The 23856-nt window shown below is 37.8% G+C and overlaps 1 protein-coding gene across 1 annotated transcript; it reads left to right on the forward strand.

Annotated features, from left to right (window-relative positions):
- Window positions 1-21773: 21773 nt before the first annotated feature.
- Window positions 21774-23611, forward strand: sem1 (SEM1 26S proteasome subunit). The gene is made up of 3 exons (XM_079828461.1): window positions 21774-21908; window positions 22473-22566; window positions 23363-23611. The coding sequence occupies exons 1-3, from the start codon at window positions 21833-21835 to the stop codon at window positions 23403-23405; spliced, it is 213 nt and encodes a 70-aa protein (XP_079684587.1). The 5' UTR covers window positions 21774-21832; the 3' UTR covers window positions 23406-23611.
- Window positions 23612-23856: the final 245 nt, after the last annotated feature.

Below are 23856 nucleotides of genomic sequence, written 5' to 3' on the forward strand. Positions count from 1 at the left end.
AACATTACGCATAAGCTGGGCTCACATTTGGAAATATATTACATCTACATTTCAGTGGTAACACATAAGGTGTTGATCATCATCTTTCTTTATTATTGTTAGCACTACCTCGAACTAAAGCGGCGTCTCTTCGGAGCTGTCATTTTCTTAAATGAGCCGCGAGAAAATGTTTCAGATGAGCTTCTAACGCTAGACAAATGCCTTTATTTTCAACGCGATCACCTTGTACCCAAACCATTTCGAAACTAAGGAGCCGTTTATCCTCCGATTACAAACAAGCTCCTCTGCGCCACGTTTGCGGGACTCATGTTTCGGGCTGTAGGGGATTTTAAAAAAGTTACGTGAGTGGAAGGGAGGCGGCGGCGCCGGGACGGTGTGTGTGTGTGTGACGCCGCATTCACACGGGGCTTCGGCGTCAACGCTTGACGGAGGGCGTGGCTGAAGCTTGGTGCTGACGCGACCATCATAGTGACAACAGCTAATCACATTACTTGCCGCTTGGACCACAATACAAAACAAAAAAGCGCCTTTTTTGACAGCTAGTCTGTGAGACTATTTTGTGTATGAAAACTGATCACTTTAATATTTGATTCCTCAAATATTAGCGCCTATTTGAACCACACATGATATGATATGCTGCCTGTCATTCAATGATAAACAGAGTACACGGACGGAATACAAGCATTATACATTCCAGATTCTCCAACCCGCCGAGAGCGGGAGGCAGAGCGGCAGAGAGATGCGACAGAGTTGCGAAATTGCAGGCGCGGCTCGCGGCTGTCATTTCAAATAGCGCAGCATATTTTAAACTAATCGGTTAACCGGTTTCAACCGGCTAATGATGCTCGGTGGTCGATCGAGAACATTTTTAGTTTTCGCCATCCCTAGTATGGAGATAGAAATGGCTCATTCTAAGGTAATTAAAACATAACGGTTCATTATGTAAGGTCTTATACACCACTGAAAACAAAGTTATGTATATCATATTGCATTTTCTGTCAATAGATCCTCATAAATACTACACACTGCACCTTTAACTAGTGAAAATTGAGTAGTTGATATCAAGAATTCATATCCTGGAAATAAGTTAAAAATGGCTTGCCATACTACCACTAAAAAATACATCATACTTGTGAGAGATGGCGCATTGCTGATATCAAGAATTAGCATTTTAACTAGTGAAAAACTGCTGATATCAAAAATGTGCATCCTTGGAATGAATAAAAGTCAAAACGGCTTGCCGTACTACCACTAAAAATATATCAAACTTGCAGGTAATCAACATTCAAATTTGCCATAATGCTGCAAAATCGCAGACGATCTTAGTGATCAAAGAACATATATAAATACGGTCTTAAAGAGGCTCCCCAAACAATTAGTAAGCTGAGAGGCTTTTTTGTTCGGCCCAGATGCAGCGCCTCGCCTTTGAGTACAAGCGTGTGGCTTTGACCTCCGTTCGGCGGTAATGACGCAGTCTGACCCCTGAAATACTTCTCCACATTAGAATCACTATTCACATCCTTTGCTAGCGATGTGCCTTTCGCAATGCCATTCGGGATCCAGTGCATTGTTGTATTCTTGGAGCGTTCAACCTCCCCCTCTCCCTGCTATCTAGAGAACTAATCTAAAACCCTGCTATTATGATTCTTGTACTTGGCGTATTTGAGGCCAATTTAGAACATCAACACCATCAATCACAAGACAGAGGGGCCAACACTGCTGTCCTGCAGGTTTTCTTGTCATCCAGGTCACGTCCTTTTCCTACACAAGACTTGTTCGCTCTCAGGACAGGCCTGCGTGAACCCACTCAAACCGCTGTCTGTGTTTTTTGCGCGTTCTGACGAACTTTCGATGACCAGGCGATGCGAGTTTATCCAAACAAGGGCAACGTGTTCTCTCTTCGGCTTTTGAAAACAAGGAAGAATGGGACAAGGAGGAAGACGGACCAAAAGAAGTTGAAAAAGACAAAAGATGAAAGGAAATTATATTTTCAGCCTTCAAAATGTCTGCCTTTATCCTAAAAAAAAAAAAACCCCGTCTAAATAAAGCCTCCGAGCAAGCAAATAAACAAGAGCTCTGAGTCATCACCTAGTAAAACATTGTCAGGGATTGTTGGCATGTACACATAAAACAAGAACATGTCTCAGGAGGAAAACAACTTTGCCCTTTTCTATTCCTAAGTATGCAGAGTTTATAAGACTATAAAACGGCCTACAAAACATTAATCTCGCCATAAAGTGCTTATTATACGCATGCATTTCCAGCGCATTCAATTGCTCTGCATTTACCTGTGCCACACAGACATTAGCAAGAGATGTTTTAATCAGTACAAAATATTCAAATCACTGCGGTAAAGTATACATTGATGAACAAATGCATACTAGACAAAAGACTGGTTGCATTCATCCTCCTCTCCTGATAGAAAATGGCTGGGCTACTGGCACAGTGCCACAGTTGTGCTCATCAGTGGATGATATCACATGTAATTATCCTCACACACCCACCTAAGCTTCTCCATATCATCAAAACACACCGAGTACAAATAATCACGTGAACGGAGGGCTTGGAGGATGCTACATTTACAGTACAATCCAAATGTGTGTGTGTGTGTGTGTGTGTGTGTGGATCGCAGGGGAAAGGAGTTTTTAAATATTATTTATGCCTCAATGGGAGAGTGAGGAGAGAAAGTATTGGGGAGAGCCTGATAAAATGAATTTATCAAAATATCTCTTATGCTCACCAAGGCTGCATTTATTTGAGCAAAAACACAGTAAAACCATTCATATTGTGAAATATTATTATAATTTAAAATAACTGTTTTCTATGTTAATATATTTCAAAATGTAATTTATTCCTGTGATCAAAGCTGCATTTTCAGCATCCTTACTCCAGTCTTCAATGTCACATGATCCTTCAGAAATCATTCTAATGTGATGATTTGCGACTCAATAAATATTTATTATTATTATTATTATTATCAATGTTGTAAACTGTGACACATTTCTTCAGGACTCTTAAATGAATGGAGCGTTTTATAAAGAAGAGCATTTATTTGACATAGAAATCTTTTGTAACACTATAAATCACTATGAAATATAAATCAATATACTACTATTGTGCTACTTACTTGCTAAATAAAAGTATTTATTTATTTTAGAGGAAAAAATCATTACTTGACCCCAAACTTTTGTACGCTATGCATTATACAAGTATATATATATATATATATATATATATATATATTGAGTATAATATTTTTTTCCCTTTTTAAAGCCTTTAAAATATATCCTTTAAAATGTTGTAAGTATAATTTTTGGGGAGTCGCACAACCTAAAATAAACATAAAAATATATATATATATCAAAATGAATTTTAATTCAGAATTAAAAACATGCTCATAATGGTGTATTCAAGTCATCGTACACTGTAAAAAAAAAAGTTACGTTTCCTTAAAAAAAATTTTGTTTTATTTGTGAAATGTTCTCAATATTTTCTATATAACACTAAGCACAATTTTCTTAATAAAATGTACACTTTTTTACCAGGGATGCAAACGGCTGAGGGGTAAAAACTGTGAGAACATTGCATGGATAGAGAAAACCTTCTCCGAGGTCAGGTCACTTTTTTTTTTATATATTTATTTTTCATTGTCATTTATAGACACTATTAAGTATTTTGCATCTGCCTGAAAACTAATTCTAACTCTAACAGAGGTAATAAAGTTGTGTTTTATGTAGGGCAAAACAACCCTTTATAAAACACAAAAAAAGGATTCAATAGATGTGGGAGCTGAATACATAAACGACACAAAAACAAGAAGACAACAACCAGATCAAATGTAACATTCAAATAACACTCAAAACTGAAGAGCCCACTGGCTACAAATGCATCATTATGGGATACGTTGTACACCAACTCATAAGTTAAACCCTATTCCTTCTGAGAAGCCACCAGAATTTCAAGGGCCCGCTTCCTTTGTTTTGCTGCATGTCTCAGCCTTGCCCGTTTTTCTTTGACACATTTTTAATTAATTTTATTTATTTATTTATTTTTATTACCTTGTAATGTCACTTCACAAAACGAGAAAAAAAGATCAGCCTGAACTCAAAAAGGTGAATTCTCACCTTTAGGTTTGCATCTATGATACCTTAATTTTTTTATGAAAATGACAAAACCCATGAATTGCACTTTTAATGTGTTTGTGAAATAATAAATACAACAAAAATGTCATGTTATTGACCCCAAAACAGAACAAACTGTTCAGTCAGATCTTAAAAAGTCTAAGCGGGCTGTTCTTGGCCAGAATAATCTGCACACAGGACTAGACTATGTCGAAGAGACTGGCTATGCGCAATTTACAAACAGTTGCCCAATTTAACCAGCTGCTTCATCCATTTTAATATCACGGCAAATGATAATGACTTGCTAAGGAAATAATCAAGCAACCAAAGCAACTAACGTAGATGTAGATCCTCATGAGGGACATTTTTGACTACTTCAAACTCACTGCAGTTCTATCATCTTGCTCAGTGGCGGTGTACCCCGGGGCGAAAATTTTTGGGCAAACACCCAATTAGAAAGTCATTGCCCTAAAAGGAAACAAGTGGTACATGGTTCTACTATCCCAGACATGTCACGCTATCTCCAGACCCTGTCTGAGATGGGGGAATCCCCTGAAGCTTTGTGTGTGCCAGGGATGATGTGTACAAATGTGATACATTTGGTCACAAATAGCTGACAAAATTAAAATAAATAAAATGTTGGATTGTAGTTATTGCCACACAGTGATGTGGTGTAACTAATCTCTGAATATGCAAACCACGCATTAGCATGGCAGGCAGAAGAAAGCTCTGCTGCTGCAACTAGGAGGAGAGACCATATGAGGCCAAGAACCACCTCTGAACAAGCTAATAGAAGAAAAAGTAATGAAAATAAAGCATGAATAAAGTTCAAGCAAAAACGATTTGCTCACACACATCTTGCTGTTTGAGTGAACACGATAAATAGGCCTATTGTTAGATTTATATCAGGAAAGGCTAAATATGACCATACACGCACTGCAAAGATCTGGGAGTAATAATGAATAAGAGTGAATTTACATTCCCTTTCTGAAGTGCAAATCCCACCTTGTTGGCAGAGGCTATTTGCACTAACTCCGCCCACTGACGTCTGGTTGGGCCAGACAAAATTACGGAAGACACTGGATCGTCAACAGCGTGGCAGAAAAGATAACGCAAACCGACCCGAGTTCAAATCCGCCTTTTGCAGAACTCGCTGTACTCCCTTTTCCCATCACATATCAGATCGGAAAGGCATTTATTTTCAATAAAAATGAAGAAAAATTTTTTAAAAGTGGAAATAAAGTGTCTAACGTGTGTTTAATAATAAAATGTTTATTGGTTAGGGTAGGGGTACACTACACTCTTAAATTTTACCAAATTAGGGTTCTTAGGCTTGTAACAATAGCAATTATATAAACATTTTTTTTCCTTTTTGGCACTAAATAGAACCCTTTTTATAAGGTTCCATTAAAAAAAAACATGATTTGAAAGTGCTATATAGGACCTTAATGGTGTTATAAATAAAAGTATTGTTAACTCAGGGTATATACAGAAATCATGGAGGTAAATTCAATACCTTTTAATACCTATTCACTATTTTTTTTTAAGTCATTGAGTTGCAGGTTTATACGTTAACACATTCTAACCATTAAACAGAGTTTGAGATTTATAAAACTACACCCTCTTGGCCAATAGAAAATAGTTAGCAAACATTTTTCCAAAAAGTAATACCTCGTAATATAGCGATTAATAATTTTTAATACCTTTTAATGGCCTTCATTTTTTACTAATTTGATTTACTACCTTTTAATACTTTTTTAAAACCCAGCGGAAACCCTGTAACTGAACAGAGCTGCTCACACTTACATGTTCCGTTACACTAAACGAGAAAAAGACTTGACTGATAGGAAACCAGTAACAACTTGAAAGTTAAAATCTATAGACATTTTAAGAAAGAAATTATTTACCTGTTGAGAGTGTGTTGACGGTCTGTGTAATTGGATGGTTGCTGGGCTCCAGAAAATCAGTAATAGCCTAAAGGTGGCTTTGAAAAACAAAAAAGGCGGATAAAGAACCCTAAGCTCTAACACAAAGAACCATTTCAGCATATAAAGGGTTCATCAAGACCATACCAGTCCCTCCAGAAAAACGCGATTATGCGATCGCGTGATTTAACGCATAATCAGCCAAAGTCCGCATATTCATGCGGGGGCCGCATTTTTTCAAATACGCCGCACTTTCGCCGCATAAATTGCCTATTTCCGCGTGCAAAATATGCGGGGCTATCATGATTTCATAATCCCCGCATTTTCGTTGCAAAAAAAGTCATATATATTAGCAGAAAGTTGAAAAATGTTCGTTTACTTCACACAAGAGCCGCCATTTCCGCCTATTGCCATGGGAACGTTTTGAAGTGACGTGATTACCCGACGCGAACGTCATCGAAAAGCTTCAAACCCCGTGGAGAAACCATAGATACCGGTGAAACCATGATGAAGCACAAACTCCCATTGGCCAACAAAAATAACAGCAAAAGAGCAAAGCAGTTTCCCTGTGTGCTGACTGATTTCAAAACACAGCTTTGAAGCGTTATGAATCAATGAGTCGATTCAGCGGTTTGAAGCGTTATGAATCAATGAGTTGATTCAGCGGTTTGAAGCGTTATGAATCAATGAGTCGATTCAGAGGGTTGGATCGCCAAAGTCACGTATTTCAGCAGTTTGACACGCGATCCGAATCATGAATCGACTCGATGATTCATAGCATCATGATGCTGTGTTTTGAAATCAGTCATCACTATATAAGTCGTTATTTAGTTTTTTTTGCACACAATAACTATTATCGTCGCTTCATAAAGTTATTGTAGAACCACTGTAATGAGATGGACTTTGTAACGACGTCTTTAGTAGGCTACCTTTTATGGGTCTTGAGAGTGTACATTGTGCCAATGGAGGCCTTTCTGAGCCATCGGAATTCAACTAAAATATCTTAATTTGTGTCCAACAACATAAAGGGAAGTCATTAATGACAGAATTTTCATTTTTAGGTGAACTAACCCTTTAAGAGATTGCACTTTGTGCATTGGAAGCACTCAAATGTCTGTTTTGTATAGCGACATCTGTAAAACAGGAAGTTATTTATTAATTTTTTCAGAAGTTGTAGCATATTCCTTTTGTAAAGCTACAGAACTTGATTGACTAAATGTTTTGTAATTTTGAGCCATTATTAAGGTCTTCAATAAAACAAGATGAGAACTTAAATATTCCAGCACTTTCTGTGATGTAGTGCTTTTTTTCTCTTTCTCATCAAACCGCAGTTTTTGCAAGTTCCCGCAATTTTATCGCATAAAATTGCATAAATATCCCGCATTTTTCATCGCATTTTTTAAGAAAACGTGCCGCATAATCAAGGATTTTTGCCCGCAACAATCACAAAAAAAAGCCGCATTTTTCTGGAAGGACTGCCATACGGTTCTAAGTAGAATAAAGAAACTTTAAAGAACCATATCTTTTCAGAATGTAGGTGTAGCCAGGGCTTTATTGTCCCAATAAGGCTGCATCCATTTAATAATTTTAATAAATATTAATCATTAATGTTATTATTGTGTATTGTTTAATGTACAACAACACTGAGGTGCAAATAGTATCTGCCACTATAAGTATAAACAACATTTAACTACTTACACTTATTGCAAAGAAAAAAACAGCTATTTTTACATAGTGTAAATAGAGGAGTCACTGATGACTGACACACTGACGGTAGGCCTATGACTTTCCGCAGCCATAAACTAATTAGCATTGACGCTAACAACTCGTGAAATATTATCGCGCGGATAAAATATTATCTTCCGGAAAATATTAACATGTCCTCGACATAAGTGACATGTTTGTTTCCTCTCAAGTTTTTGTTTTAATCAGCACGCGCTTTCTGGATCATATAGGCTATAAGTTTCCCCGAGAAAATATTGTATAGGTTTCCCTAAGCATGCAGTGAAGAGAGACGATTTCAACATTTGTGAATTTGTCGAGACACCCGTACCTTCTGTGATTTTCTAGCGCCTCAGAAGAGCTGCAAATGTCGAAACGACAGACAGTGACGTCCCTTCATCAACAAGTAGGTCAAGAAACGATGGCAGTAATAAACAGAACTGCGTCTTACGGAAGAACATTGCAGCCGGAGCTACTTCTCTCTGTTTATGTCTATGGCGATTTACGCAGGGACTGTGCTCCTCCGCAGCGGTTCCCACCAGACCGGTCTGAAATAGTCCCAATATAAACACTTATTATAAGTGTACCATTAATGATTCAGGGTAAGACAAAAACACGGTTTGGAAAATGGATTCATGTTGTACATTCTCATTATATAATTTTTGTAAATCTTGAACACAAAAAAAGTTACGGACAGCAGGGTTAGTTCACCCAAAAATGAAAATGATGTCAATTTCCCCGTAAAGCATTCATTCATCTTCGGAACACAAATGAAGATCTTTTTAATGAAATCTGAGAGTTTTCTGTTCCTCCATTCACCCCAGGCGTGGTTCATTCATGCAACAACTGCCCTCACATCCATATGACACACGTACCTTCTGCATTGTGGTGTTTTCGTGAACGCCTGTTGGATATTAATATTTTGTTAATAAAGTGGTAAATTATGATTTTTTTGCGCACACAAAGTAATAACTGAGGCTAAAACACTGGAGTCACATGGATTACTTTTTGATGGCTGTGTCCAAAAACCTAGGCAGCTGACTCTTTGCCTCGCTGCCTTATCCGACAATGGCTTGTAAGGCAGCGTTTGTGCATGAAGGCACTGCACGAAACAAATTTCGGACAGACATCTAAGGCAGCGTTACAGTTTAATGATCTACAGCAAAATAGAGCGAGCTTTGGTGAGAACTAAACAAATATTTAATTACTACATTAGTAATTTCTCACTAGAAATTACATCAGAAGTGGAAAATGTTGGTCAAAAACGTTGCAACTTTCGGACGCCATCTTTTTTTTCCTAGCTCAACTGTCACAGAATGGAGCGCACAGGATTGTGGGATGTCAAAGGCAGCCAAGGATACATGCTTCCTTCAAAAATCGATCAGATGAAGGTATCTCAGGCGACAGGAAGTGAAGCTATAACATTAGATTCGGAAGTGCCTTGATGCCTTCCTACCTTGAAATGTGTCCCCCGAAGGCAGCATTTTCCAGGTTTCAGATGCAGCCGATGTTTTTCTTTACTACCTTTCTGGGGCTTGAAAGTGGTAGTTGCGTAGACTGTCAATGGAGGGACAGAAAGCGCTCAGATTTCATTAAAAAGATCTTCATTTTGTTTTCTGAAGATGAACGAAAGGGTTTGGAATGACATAAGGGTGAGTTATTCTTATAAAATTGTATTTTTGGGTGAACTATCCCTTTAAACTGTTCCATATGTTCCTTTCTCACAGTCTATAATCTTTTATAAACTTATATAAATAATGCTAGGAACATATTTTGAAGAATTTTAAAGGTGCTGTTTTTTGATCGCTTTTATTTATTTTTAAACGTTTATATTATCATTAATTGTATTATTGTTATTCAAACCTTGTTGCATTTATATTATGACTATAATAATTTAATATCTTATACACTATCCAGTGCTGGATGGATTTGATTTTTTATATTTATTGTTAATAATTTAAAGTAAAATTAAACTTATATGAAAACATCTTGTGCTGGTTTTGATCTTTGATATGTATTGCATTTATATATTTATAACTAAAAAATCGAATGTTATAATTGAATATATAATTTTAAGAATTAAAAGGTTGATTTTATATGATACATTTTTGGGACGCAAATTGAGAATGCCATTAAACACTCAGTAGTGGAGTCACACTGTATTCATCTGCAGTCTATGAGCCTCATATTTTTGTCAGCGCTACTTGTAGCATTGTTAAAAAATCATTTACATGTTTTTTTTTTATCTTCCTCAGACATGCCAAAATGTAATGTATTACATTTCCAGCGAATATCTTCCCATATAGCTCTGTTACAATGTGAAAAAAACCCAGCATTATATTCCTCACAAAGAACTTGATGTGTGTTCTGAAGAAGGCAGGTATAAAAACCACAAATTGGACCCTTGGCATCACTACTCTTTGAAAAGTCCTAATGACAAATCACTACTTTCCCTTTCACCCCCTAGTATTTCATCTGCAGACTACCCATGGTGCTCTGGTGTCCTTAAAAGCTTGTCACTGGCCGAGCTGTTCAAACTTCACCGTTGGCTATACTTTAGTTCATTTTTCTTGGTTTCTTGCCCTAACTTACAGACACACATAGTGTGATAGTTTCAAAAACCCAGGCAGTCATATTGGTTAAATGCGACCTGTCTACAGCTCAGGAACCGAGACGATTCTCCTAATGGCTCAATATGCAATATTTTAAATACACTTAATCATGCACTTCCTAACAAATTTGATCCTTGCGCACGTGCTGCCAGAATACTCAAGTGTAAATGGGGTTGTAGGGCAAAAATGTATCCAGGCATCATGTAAACAAACTTGTTTCTCCCCCATTCCATATTAATTAGGGGATCTTAGACTCCAGGGTGTGTTAAAATATCACAAATTATAGTGAAGCCAAAAAAACAAACAATTTATAATAATAATGACTTGTACGCTTGGTGTGTTTTGTGACCACACTTGCATAATTCGATCAGATCCGCCATTAGCCGCAAACTGCTCTCCATGTTTTTGTGAACTTCAAGTGAAACGCTTCTTGCAATGCATGCTATCTTGGAAATAAGCTGTCTCACTCAATGCGTCATCCGTAATTTTATTTTCTTGAGAGTTGCAAAAACATTCACGCCTCCTCCACTTTGCGGCGACTTCTCTTTGAGCCTGTAAAACGCGGGTCAAGGGGACAAAGACTCATTGGAGGTAATGCAGAATGTTTACAAGAAATGCTAATAATTACGTCGCTAAACAACCCGGCAAGCTGTAAAAACATGCTACTTCAGACCTCAAGGGAGAAGAATGAGGATTATGCCCGCTGTGTTATCTTGCCAGCTCGCAAACCGAGAGTCCACCGTTGACCAATGGGGTCTCAGAGCCGGCAGACACACACCCAGGTGACCACTGCATACACAGCCTTGTGAGTCTAACTACTTAATAAGTGGCTGTTAGAGGTTTTCCTGGACAAAGTCCAGAGCTGAAAGGGCATGCTCAAAAACAAGGGCAGCTTCATTTATCAATCAGTCCAATCAGGGCTATTTCCGGGCCTATGTCACATGGTGAGCATTACTCAATTCCATATTACATTGTTCAACATGAAATCAAGGAGAGTATAAAACACTGGTTAAATCACTATCGTTTCAGTTTAACTTTGAATTGTAATTATGATGGACGACAATATACAGTCTTGCTCAAAAGTTTACACACCCCTTGCAGAATCTGTGCAAATGTGAATCATTTTAACAAAATAAGAGGGATCATACAAAATGCATGTTATTTTTTTATTTAGCCCTGTCCTGAATAAGACATTTTACATAAAATATGTTTACATATAGACTTTATCAAAATTACCTCGTTCAAAAGTTGATGTACCCTTGATTCTTAATACCTGGATGATCCACAGCTGTTTTTTTGTTTTGTGATGGTTGTTGTTGAGTCCCTTGTTTGTCCTGAGCAGTTAAACTGACCAACGTTCTTCAGAAAAATCCTCCAGGTCCTGCACATTCTTCCGCTTTCCAGCATCTTTTGCATATTTGAACCCTCTCCAGCAGGGACTGAATGATTTTGAGATCCATCTTTTCACACTGAGGACAATTGAGGGACTATCATTCACTGATGCTCCAGAAGGAAACACGATGCATTAAGAGCCGGGGGTGAAAACTTTTTGTATTTGAAGATCAAGGTAAATTGTACTTAATTTGTCTTCTGGGAGACATGAAAGTATCTTCTGTTGCTTCCAAAGGGCAGCACTGAATGAGGAAAATTTACACATCTTCATCCTGTTCAAAAGTGTCCACCCCAGCTCTTAAAGAAGTAGTTCACTTTAAAATGAAAATTACCCAATGATATACTCAGACTGTAAAAAAAAAATATATGGACGTAGTGTCCGTGACGTCACCCATAAGTTTCTGAAGAGCATTTCTGAAGCCTAAAGTGCGGCCGTTGCCGTCTTGGCAGCGCGTCACCACTCGTCACTCCCAGGCAACTGAAAATGGGCAAAGAGGAGCTAACAGGTGGAGTGGGTGGAGTAACAGACAGCAGACAAACGCCTAGTAGTGACAGCAGTGGCTATCCACCTGTTTCTCAAAGTGGTCACACCCTTAATTAATTATGCATAACTTTAAGGCTTTATATAATGTAAACAAATGAGTTATACAAAAATTCACCCCCCTCACATTTGTCATGAAGGGCAAAATTAGCCGTATAGACCAAAACCACAATTTTTACCAGGCTGTAAACATGTTTTTTTCTGCTGTAAAGTTGGGCATTTTAACATGGGGCTCAATGAGATTCTGCTCCCTTCTGAAGCCTGTGGAGCCCTAGTGGCCAGTTGATGAATTGCAGTTTAAGTCACTTCCGTATTGGCTTCAAGAGAAACTGCGGGAGATTGCTGTTTGGATACACTCACCCTCATGCCGTCCTTGGTGTAGGCCTATATGACTTTCTTCTTTCTGATTAACACAATCAGAGTTATATTAAAGGTGCTCTAAGCAATGTCATGTGTTTTTTAGGCCAAAACATTTTTTGTCACATACAGCAAACATCTCCTCGCTATCCGCTAGCTGCCTGTTCCCTGAACACACTGTAAAAATAACGCGGTCTCTGTAGTCCGCCTAAGCTCCACACACTGCAACAAAAACAAGCTGGTGCAGGCTGCACCACGAAGCACAACAAACAGTGCTCCAGCCAATCCATAGTTTTCACGTGTTACACGCTTATAGGAACGCCCACATGGAGGGCAAAACAAGGCTCTCCTCCATTGCCCGCTAGTCATTTTTACCAGGTTTGTAGTCACTATTAATGCGGTAAGACAGTGATATTAAAATACCAAATTCAATATACACCTTATTGATGTTGCATACTTTGTACAGGAAAGCAGACGAATACAGAATATTAGTGCAACACAAGGTTTCTCGTTAGGTGTTTTCCCCATCGAAACCCATTATAAAGAAAACACATTGCGTTCATATTCTTGCCTCATCTACTCGCCTGTATAGTATGCATCATCAAAAAGGTGTCAACTGAATTTGATCTTTTAATATCACTGTTTTAGTACATTTACGGCACTTTAAGGGTGGGTTGCACTAAGGATTCTTTAGCCTGTCGTCAGTTGAAGTGGTGCAACGACTCGATTTAAAATAAAAACCCATATCAGCAAATCCTTTAAACTTTGCTTAATTTAATCCTTATTGGTGCAACTCACCCTATAGTGTTTTTCACGTTAAGCGTTTTAAAAACGTCCCGCTGTTTTCAGTGATTGAAATACTGCAGCAGGTGCTGTATATGGATCATAAGTGCCCAAAACATGCATCTTGTTCACATATTTTTGTTTTAAGATGGAAATTTGACAGGCTTGTGCTGCCGTTCTATGGAGTTCTATGGCGGTTTTGCCCTCCAAGGCTTCATGTGACTGAAAACTATGGATAACCGACAAGAATGATTTGGGGGTGGAAATCATTTTTGTCGGCTATTGGCTGGAGCACTGTTTGTTGTGCTTCGTGGTGCAGCCTGCATCAGTTTGTTTTTGTTGCAGTTTGTGGTGCTTAGGCGGACTACAGAGACCGCATTTTTTTGCGAGATGTTTGCTGTATGTTTTGGCCTAAAAAACGTGTGACATCGCTTAGAGCACCTTTAATAAACTCATATCATACACTTACTCCACACGGCTCCGGGGGTTAATAAAGGCCTTCTGAAGCGAATCGATCGATCGAGAAAAATATCCATATTTCATAACGCTTACTCTACGTTAAAGGGGCTATATGCGTTTTTCTGAAATTTAAACTCGCTACAGACACCTGTGGCCAAAAAACAGAACTGCTCTTATTTTCTGCTCGCTCTCGCAGAGGTGGTGACGTCACATCTGCAGACAGCGCGGGAAAAATCCAACCCGACAGAAAATAGGAAGAATAGGATACAGGCTTATAGGTGCACCCACTGTGAGCGGACAAGGTGTCAGTAGGCTCATCAGGAGATGTTTGAGTCATAAATGGTAAAATAAAAAGGCTATTGTTACGTTTATTTTTGGGGAAAAGTTGCATATAGCCCCTTTAAGATACGCAAGTTGAATACAGAAGGCAGTCTGGCGAAAGCTAGATATTTTACCATCTAAAGTTTTAAATATGGATATCTTTCTTACAAAACTCGATCGATTCGCTTCAGAAGGCCTTTATTAAACCTCTGGAGATGGTTGGATGCACTTTTTTGAGCATCAAACTCAATGGACCCCGTCACTGCCCTTATAAAGCTTGGAAACATTAATTTTCATTTTAAAGTGAACTCCTTTAATGCATCATGTTTCCTTCTGTAGCATCAGTGAATGTGTAAACCTTTTTTAAATAGTTGTGTTTGAGTCCCTCATTAGTCCTCAGTGTGAAAAGATGGATCTAAAATCAAACAGGTTTTACAAAAGATGCTGGAAAACTGAAGAATTTGTGGGACCTGTAGGATTTTTTTATGAAGAACATTAAGCAGTTTGACTGCCCAGGACAAACAGGGACTCAAGAACAACCATCACAAGGCAAGTCGTGGATCATCCAGGGAACGAAACACAGTATTGAGAATCGTAAACTTTTAAACAAGGTAATTTTTATAAATGGCGCTATTTTTTTGTCTTGTGGACTATATGAAACATCTTTTATGTCTCTTATTCAGGACAGTACTAAATAAAATAATAACATGCCTTTTGTATATGATCCCTTTTGTTTTCTTATAATTATTCACATTTTCACTGATTCTGCAAGGGGTGTGTAAACTTTTGAGCAAGACTGTATATGGTTTATAGTAGGCCTATGTATATTTCAACTGATCATGGTCATAATCAACTGCAGTTTTACTTCTTTGATCAAACCCAAAACACATTTTCCCCTCTCCATTTATATGTTTTACAATATCCCTCTGTATGCTTCGGAGGTCATTATATCCTGAAGAATGTTGCTTCATTTCCAATCCTCTTTATAGATGACAGATGAGAAGCGGGCAGGTATTAGAGTGGAACACTTTATCACTTACTCCGTAAGCCCCTTGATGAGCGACATTCACTTGAGAATGTCGTTCCAGAGAAAGAAAGAGAGAGGAAGAGAGAGAGAGAGAGAGAGAGAGAGAGAGAGAGAGAGAGAGAGAGAGACCTTTCAGTATAAGCCATGCACCAATCACAATGAACTACTGTGAATTCAGACAAATATGACCATTGCAACTCCTAAACATTGTGTTGCCAGAATTCTGTTTAATAGATATTCATTTAATAATGCTCCATTCACACAAGCAGGGCTGAGGCCCAATGTTTATTGTCATTTCAAGTGGAATGTGGAATTAAAAAATGATTGTGCCCAAATTTTGCATCATAATTTGATAGAGGGCCTGATGAAATTGTGGTTTGACAATTTGTTCACACTGTTCATGTATGGCTTCACACCTGACCCCATAAGTTGCTATCCTTTTGTGTGTGTCATGAATCATTTTAAGAGCATTTCATATAAATAATGAGTAAAATTAACATTATATGCAGAATATGGCTTTGGCTTGTTTATGTAGCCATGACTGATGTACTCTAAATAATGGAGTGTTTACATTGGAAAACATTTCCTTTATTCTGAGTTTATTTCGAGTTGCATGGACTTCTTTGTTTCTGAGTATGTTTGTATTGGACAGATATGCATTTCGCAGCAAATCTGTGGAAAAGTGACAGACTGATGGAAACCGGTTATCTAAAATGCATGGAACAGAAAAGCATATGCATCCTTTTCACTGTGAGGTTTTTATAAAACGGCACGAACTGAAAAACACAAAGTGATAAATATAAGAGAATAACCACTACATGCATCACTGGTGGTTCAGTCCTGAAATAACTGTCTGTTCTTGCAACTTGAGATAGACCTCCCATATTTCATTTCTCTCTTGCTGATAGCATTTATCAGCAAAATCCTGATAAATACAAAATATGCAACTTAAGCCTGAGCATAACTAAGCCGCAAAGGTGGACAGGATTACCGGACGGCTGGGACAGACATCAGATTGTATTGCCATAAAGGGTCATTAGGCTGTTGGCAAACTGTACCTCAAGCTCCAGCTGACAGGCCTTTTCAAGAAACACAGATGAAAAATATGAGAGTAAAATTCCTATTGACAGACTGTTGAATTAGATAGGAAGAAAGATGGGTTGGAGAAAATGCTGATTTTAAACTTATTTTCACAAATATACACTTTTGGAGTGCCATCACACTAATGTTATATTAGGGCTGTCAAAATTAGCGTGTTAATGCATTTGATTTATTCATTTTTTTCCGTTTAACTCAGCATCAGTTTTTTTCTGTCATCCTTGGCTGCGCTACAGTATATGATCATGCTATCATTCATTCAAGTGCTATTGAACAATTCAAGCGCGATAAGACGCACATATAAGAATTGATATCTGTAACGTCTGGCTTATATAACTCACACGACTCGTGGCCACGTTGAGTTCTCTTTCATGCGTGAAGGGACTGACAAAAACACACACAAGTATGCCAAAATGTCCATTTTGTTGAGTATCCTCGTGAGCACAGTCTTAAATTAAGGAACACTCCACTTTTTTGAAATTAGGCTCAGTTTCCTGCTCCTCTAGAGTTAAACAGTTGAGTTTTAGGCTTTTGAATCCATTCAACCGATCTCCGGGTCTGGCGGTAGCACTTTTAGCATAGCTTAGCATAGATCATTGAATCTGATTAGACCGTTAGCATCTCACTAAAAATGAGTTTCGATATTTTTTTCAAATTTAAAACTCTTCTGTAGTTACATCGTGTACTAAGACCGACGGAAAGTGGAGATTTTTGATTTTCTAGACTGATATGGCTAGGCGCTGTGTAATATCATTGTGCCGCTGCACCCATGGTACAGCACAAAGCTCCTTGATTATTACGTAGGAATGAGAACGTAGAGAATAGTTCCTAGCCATATCGGTCTAGAAAATCAAAACTTTTTATTTTCCGTAAGTCTTAGTACACAATGTACTGTAACTACAGAAGAGTCAAGTTTTAAATAGGAAAAATGTCGTCATTTTTGAGCAAGATGCTAACGGTCTAATCAGATTCAATGATCTACGCTAAGCTATGTTAAAAGTGCTACCGCCAGACCCGGAGATCGGCTGAATGGATTCAAAAACGGTAAAACTCAACAGTTTAACTCAAGGGGAGTTGGAAAACGAGCCTATTTTCAAAAATGTGGGGTGTTCGTTTAAATTAGTTTTAAAATTCTTAAATGACCGTAAAGAGTTGTGAGGATATCAGATTTAGGCCCTGTCCCAAATGGCACACTTCATGTGCACTTTCGGTCACAAGAACCGAAGGGTGTCCCATTCATCATTTAAGCTTAAAGAAGGGTGCTCGTGAGGGCCCCCTTTGCGGCTGCTATGCGCCCTCTATGCGCACTTCAGCTGAGCCCGCAAGTTCGCGAGCTACGCAGAGCACTTCTACCTGGCTGTCAAAGCGGCATTACGTCGTGAAAGTGTGGACTCAGAGGAAGACTGTGAGGGTTTAGGGTGCCATTTGGGACAGGGCCTAAGACCCTGTCCCAAATGGCACACTTCATGTGCACTTTCGGTCTTGTGGACTTAAAATGGCCGCTGCTTGCGCGTGTCCGTTAAGTCCACGAAGCCGTAGGGTGTCCCATTTGTCATTTTAGGTCTCAGAAGGGTGCTCGCGAGCACCCCCTTTGAGGTCGACATGCGCCCTCGATGCACACTTCTGCCGAGCCCGCACTGGTGTTGGTTATACAGTGGACTTTTTCCCGACAGTCAAAGCGGCATCACATCGTGAAAGTGCGAACTCAGAGGAAGACCGTAAGGATTTAGGGTGCCATTTGGGACAGGGCCTTAGATCATTGTGGTCATCAGGTCTTAAAGGGACAGTAGCCTAATGCTGTGTAATGCTCCAGGCAGGTTTTTGAGCCCGTAAGTTACAACTTCAAACCACGACACACGACTTTGTAGCTTTCCAGGCAAAGTCATGCCAAACTGCCTGAGCGTAAGGAATTGTGGTGGCTAGATGTAAACGAAGCATGGCGGACCGTACGGGGCTTATGCTCATTTACAATAATTTCTATCACCAATGGTGCTTACTCCTTGCTCATTTGAGGGAAACGGAGGAGAAAAACAGCGCATACGGAAAGAGAAGCTGTTGTACCTTTTATTTTACGTTATTTGTATATTTGTTTCATAAACACTGCATCCGTTGGGGCTGCCATTGTTGTTTCATGGGCTATGTGACGTCAGAGCTCGTAACTGGGAGTACATCGATCTAGTACGAGTTCATGGGTGGGAAGTCATGGGTTTGACTGCCGTTCCAGTCCACTTTCATGGGTAGAAGGTTGGAAAAACACGGGTTACGGGTTGCCTGGAACATAACCCGGTGCTGTGATGTCTGTCATGAGGGAGTTCACCCAAAAATGAAAATTCTGTCATCATTTACTCACCCTCAGCTGTTCCAAACCCGTATGAATTTCTGTCTTCTGTTGAACACAAAAGAAGACATTTTGAAGAATGTCGGCAATTAAACAGTTGATGGACCCCATTGACTTCCATAGTAGCCTATATTGAAAGAAATACTATGAAAGTCAATGGGGCTCATCAACTGTTTGGTTACAGACATTCCTCAAAATGTCTTCTTTTGTGTTCAACATAAGACAGAATTTTCCCAAGGTCTGGGGTCCATTCCTCCAATATTTACAAGATGATTTATGCAGTGAAGACTGTGAAGTGTTTGATAACTTTATTCAATTTCTGTATACACCTGTTAGATATATTATTCAAAATATACTGTCTTTATGTTGTTACATTAATTTAGAGATTAAATGTAAAATTATTTCAATATAAAAAATATTTAAAAACTCTAATGTTAGGTGTGATTAATCACGATTAATTACAGAAAAGATTTTTACTTTTTTAAACAATTGACAGCACTGATATATATATATATATATATATATATATATATATATATATATATATATATATATATATATATATATATATATATATATATATATATATATATATATATATATATATATATATATATATATATATATATATATATATATATATATATATATATATATAATTATATCACATAAAACAAGTGCCCAGAGTGCAAAAAATAAATCCGTAAAATAAATAACAGAAAAGGTACTGGCCGATTATTACCCGGACATTATCCAGTAATTTCTGTTAACCTTAACATATACGCACTGATGCAATAAAAATTCATAATACAGGTAAAACACCTGAAAAAAAATTTATATGAAAAATTCTGTTAAATTATTACAGTACATTGTGCCCTATTTTTTATGGGATGTACATGACAGATATTCAGGAAGTAAATCACTCCACATAGATACGTTTTTTATTGGATGATTAAGCTTTTCTTAATCATTATCCTCAAGAGTCAATCATTCTGGAAAATAAGAAGTAAAGTTCACATATACCCCATGCACTTTTACGCCAACAGTCGGTCTTCATGCACGGTGAAGCATTCGCTGACTTATTTGGCTTTCTTCTATTTATGCTGAATGAAAGGGGCGATTATCTCATCAAGAGCACTTGGACAGGTAGACAGGCCCATGTTCTGGTGTGTTGTCACTTTCACTGGCAGAAGGAGAGTCGTGTCATTAATCTGAGTGATCAGTGAGATGGGAGCTGGGGGTGATGACGGCCTCCGTCCTATAAAACCCTCCCGTCCCTGTTGCTCGTCCTATAGCACCCCTCAGGCCATATTGTGATCTCCGTCCTGATAAGGACCGGTGGAAGCGAGACTGCCAGACTGGCCGGGCAGGGTTGGAGCCTCTATGAGGACTCAGTTGCGATACTGTCCTGGAGGGGCCAATGAAAGGCATTCTCACATACGAAGAAAGGCTGCGAGTCAGTCTGGGCAGCCCGGCTGACGGCCCCCCTCCCCATCTCCTGAGACTCCAGGCGCCACAGTGTAACTGCAATCTCAGGTATGCTCCACGGACACTGTGAGAGATTCCCAGGCCTTTACCTGAGATGGACTGCAATGATCCTTCCACTTTATTCCAAGACTTCTAAGCCTTATGCAACTATTTCGATTAGTAATTCATTTTCTGGCACTATCTGAAGCAAAATGGGATTCTCCTCATCTCTTTATGTCCAGAATGTCCTCTGTTGTTTTTATTGCGTTAGCTGGATTTGTCAGCAAAAAAGACTACACTGTCATCATGGTATCTAAATGACTTCCCTTTGCTGTCTACTTACATTTGTAGTTTGGATGATTACAAAATAATTTCAAAACAGAATAACTGAGTAGGTTCTTGGTTAACGTTTTAACCGTCTGTCAGCAAATTGGAGCCACAGGACAATTTTCATTGTGGCATGTGTGGTTTTGTGGGCCATGTGCTGTCATTTATATAGACTATAATGTTCTTGCCTTTGGCTGTAAGATGATTTTTGAGATCCGCCTTCATCTGTGTGGTTTCTGCTCATTTTCATGCAGAATTTCACTATTAGTTAGTTAAAAACAATTAAAAAACAGAGCCAATTTTATAAATCATTTTCAAATGTGTATTTGTAAATGGTTTGTTTTATACATATATATATATATATATATATATATATATATATATATATATATATATATATATATATATATATATATATATATAGAGAGAGAGAGAGAGAGAGAGAGAGAGAGATGAAACAAAAAACAGCCATTTTTAAAAATAATTTTCAAATGAGTGCTTATATATATATATATAGGCCTATATATATATATATATATATATATATATATATATATATATATATATATATATATATATATATATATATATATATATATATATATATATATATATATATATATACGCCCAATCATTGTCTATCAGTTTAAATTACAAAGCAAAAGAGAAATATTAACTGCAAACAATGTTAAACTAGCTTTAGGGGAGCTTAACGTGCTAGCTCTGCTAATAAATGCGTAGTAATGTTGTTTCTTTACATATGTGGACTTGAGTGCTTATGTTTTATACGAAATATTATAATACATTGTATTTAACTCATGTTAAGAGCGACAAACCAACCGTTTATTGAAAAAAGCAAATCGTTTTTAGTTGGTTAGCATAGCAATGCTAGCTGAGTCACTGTCTTATTGTGGGCGTTTATTTACCCTTAAATTAGCAAAAGTGCGCACATGATTGGCTATATATATAGGCTAGATAAGCTAGCCTATATATATAACTCTGAAAAACATTAAGAGACCATTAAACATTGATGTCTCATTGTTGTGTGTGTGTGTTGTTTGCCCTAATTAAACACAAACCATAAATCAATTATGATTTTCACAGAACTACTGTAATAACGCTTAATGCTTATTCAGCAATATTCATTATATTAAGCCTTGATAAGTCAACGCTTCAAACTGCTTGGTTGGCAAATAATAAATGCAGTGAAACCCTTGTGCATGAGCAATATAGGCCCCAGCCATGCGCATGTGTACGCGCACGCGCATGCGCACATCACACTCGGTTATTACGTCGAGCATCCATGAGAAACTGTGTTGAACGGCGGAATCACTAGCACAAGATGTCAGAGAAGAAACAAACAGTGGACTTGGGGCTGTTGGAGGAAGATGATGAATTTGAAGAGTTCCCAGCAGAGGGTAAGTGAACTGAAAACCATTGTGTTTTAGAAGAAATGCGCACTTTTGCTAATTTAAGGGTAAATAAACGCCCACAATAAGACAGTGACTCAGCTAGCATTGCTATGCTAACCAACTAAATACTATTTGCTTTTTTCAATAAACGGTTGGTTTGTCGCTCTTAACATGAATTAAATACAATGTATTATAATATTTCTTATAAAATAATTGGGCACTCAAGTCCATATACGTTACGTAAAGAAACAACATTACTACGCATTTATTAGCAGCTAGCACGTTAAGCTCCCCTAAAGCTAATAGTTTAACGTTGTTTGCAGTTATTATTTCTCTTTTGCTTTGTAGTTTAAACTGAACGACAAGGATTGGGTGTGTGTACTGAACTTGGCGACTTTTATTTATTAGTTTTGGGAGAAATGAATAGACCCTGTACAGCTCCACTCTATGTACAGTGACCGTGTGTGTGTGTGTGTGTGTGTGTGTGTGTGTGTGTGTGTGTGTGTGTGTGTGTGTGGAGCTAGGCTGGCCTGTGTATCGTCACTCTTATTGAATTGTTGCCATTCACAGACTGGACAGGCCTGGATGAAGATGAGGATGCTCATGTTTGGGAAGATAACTGGGATGATGACAATGTAGAGGATGACTTTTCAAATCAGCTGAGGTAGGTCTTTACTGAATTTGTGTAATTATACATATGAAGCGGAGAAGAACTTGGGGCAAGTTTTAATTATAGATGGTTAAATACTAAATATGGAGTGCGCTAGCCTAATCTAAATTCACAATGAATAAATCCTTGTAGACATGCATATTATGTTGTGCTGTCCTCATGTCTGTTGCTAGAGTCTTCAGACCCTGTGAAACCCACTTTTTTTTTTTAAAGAATTTTGTGTGGTTACACTCATTTAGAAGAAAACAGTCCCTATGGGATCCAATGTCCAATGGCTAACCAACACTCGTGGTGGCCTCAAACCACATTTACGAACTTTCCAATGTGTGAGGACTTGACCTCACTAAATACAGTCATTTAATATGCTTGCACATATATTTGAAGTTAAAAAATATGAATAGATCACTATTCTGCTTTCCAGTCGTTTCCCATATTAAACGCATTAATTTCCCTTTTCCTGAAGCCTAAAAGCTATAAATCTATTGATATTTCTCGTGAAATGCTTTTTGAATTTTCAACACTGGAAATGTTTGTTCGTGAATAACACATGATTAATGAGACTTCTTACTTAATTGAGAAAAATAGTACAAAAAAGTTGTAATTTTATGATTATTACATTTTGATATATTTTTTTATTTTAAATTTAGAAATACAAAAGTTTATATTAATAATAATAATGATGATACAACTGTTTTAATGTGACACTTTTATTACTTTTATCAATTTAAATTTGTTTTGTGCGTTATTGCACTTTTTAACTTTTCCCCCACTTTTTTTCCTTTCTTTTAAGAGCGGAGCTTGAAAAACATGGATACAAGATGGAAACCTCCTAACGGTGGATTACTTGAGCTGAAAATGGATTTTTCCACATTTGAATATTGTCAGCTTGTTCTGTCAATAGAAAATGTGATTTATTACTTCTGTAAGAAGCCCGGCGTTGTAAAACGTGTCAGTTGAAACTGATCAATGTTTTTTTCCCCCTCTCTTATATACAACTTGTGTTAATAATTGTGATAATAAAGAAGAAGTGTTTTCCCTATTCCGTTTCAGTTTTCTTATTCTATTTATAGGCATATAGCATTGTTTTGCATGCATGAATTTGCAATCATCTTCTTCTTTTTCTAATGATGAATCGAAACGGCACAGGAAAGTCTGGTATGTATTGTTAGGCAGTGAGCAGACTTTCGTGTAACATTCAGTGATGCAGCTGCACACATCCGTGGAGGGGCTCTAAGCCTTGATCTGAAACTGCTCCTCTGTGCCCTGACTCTTCCCCCGGAGCCC

This window comes from Gobio gobio (assembly GCF_949357685.1).
Source record: "Gobio gobio genome assembly, chromosome: 11".
Taxonomy (NCBI): domain Eukaryota; kingdom Metazoa; phylum Chordata; class Actinopteri; order Cypriniformes; family Gobionidae; genus Gobio; species Gobio gobio.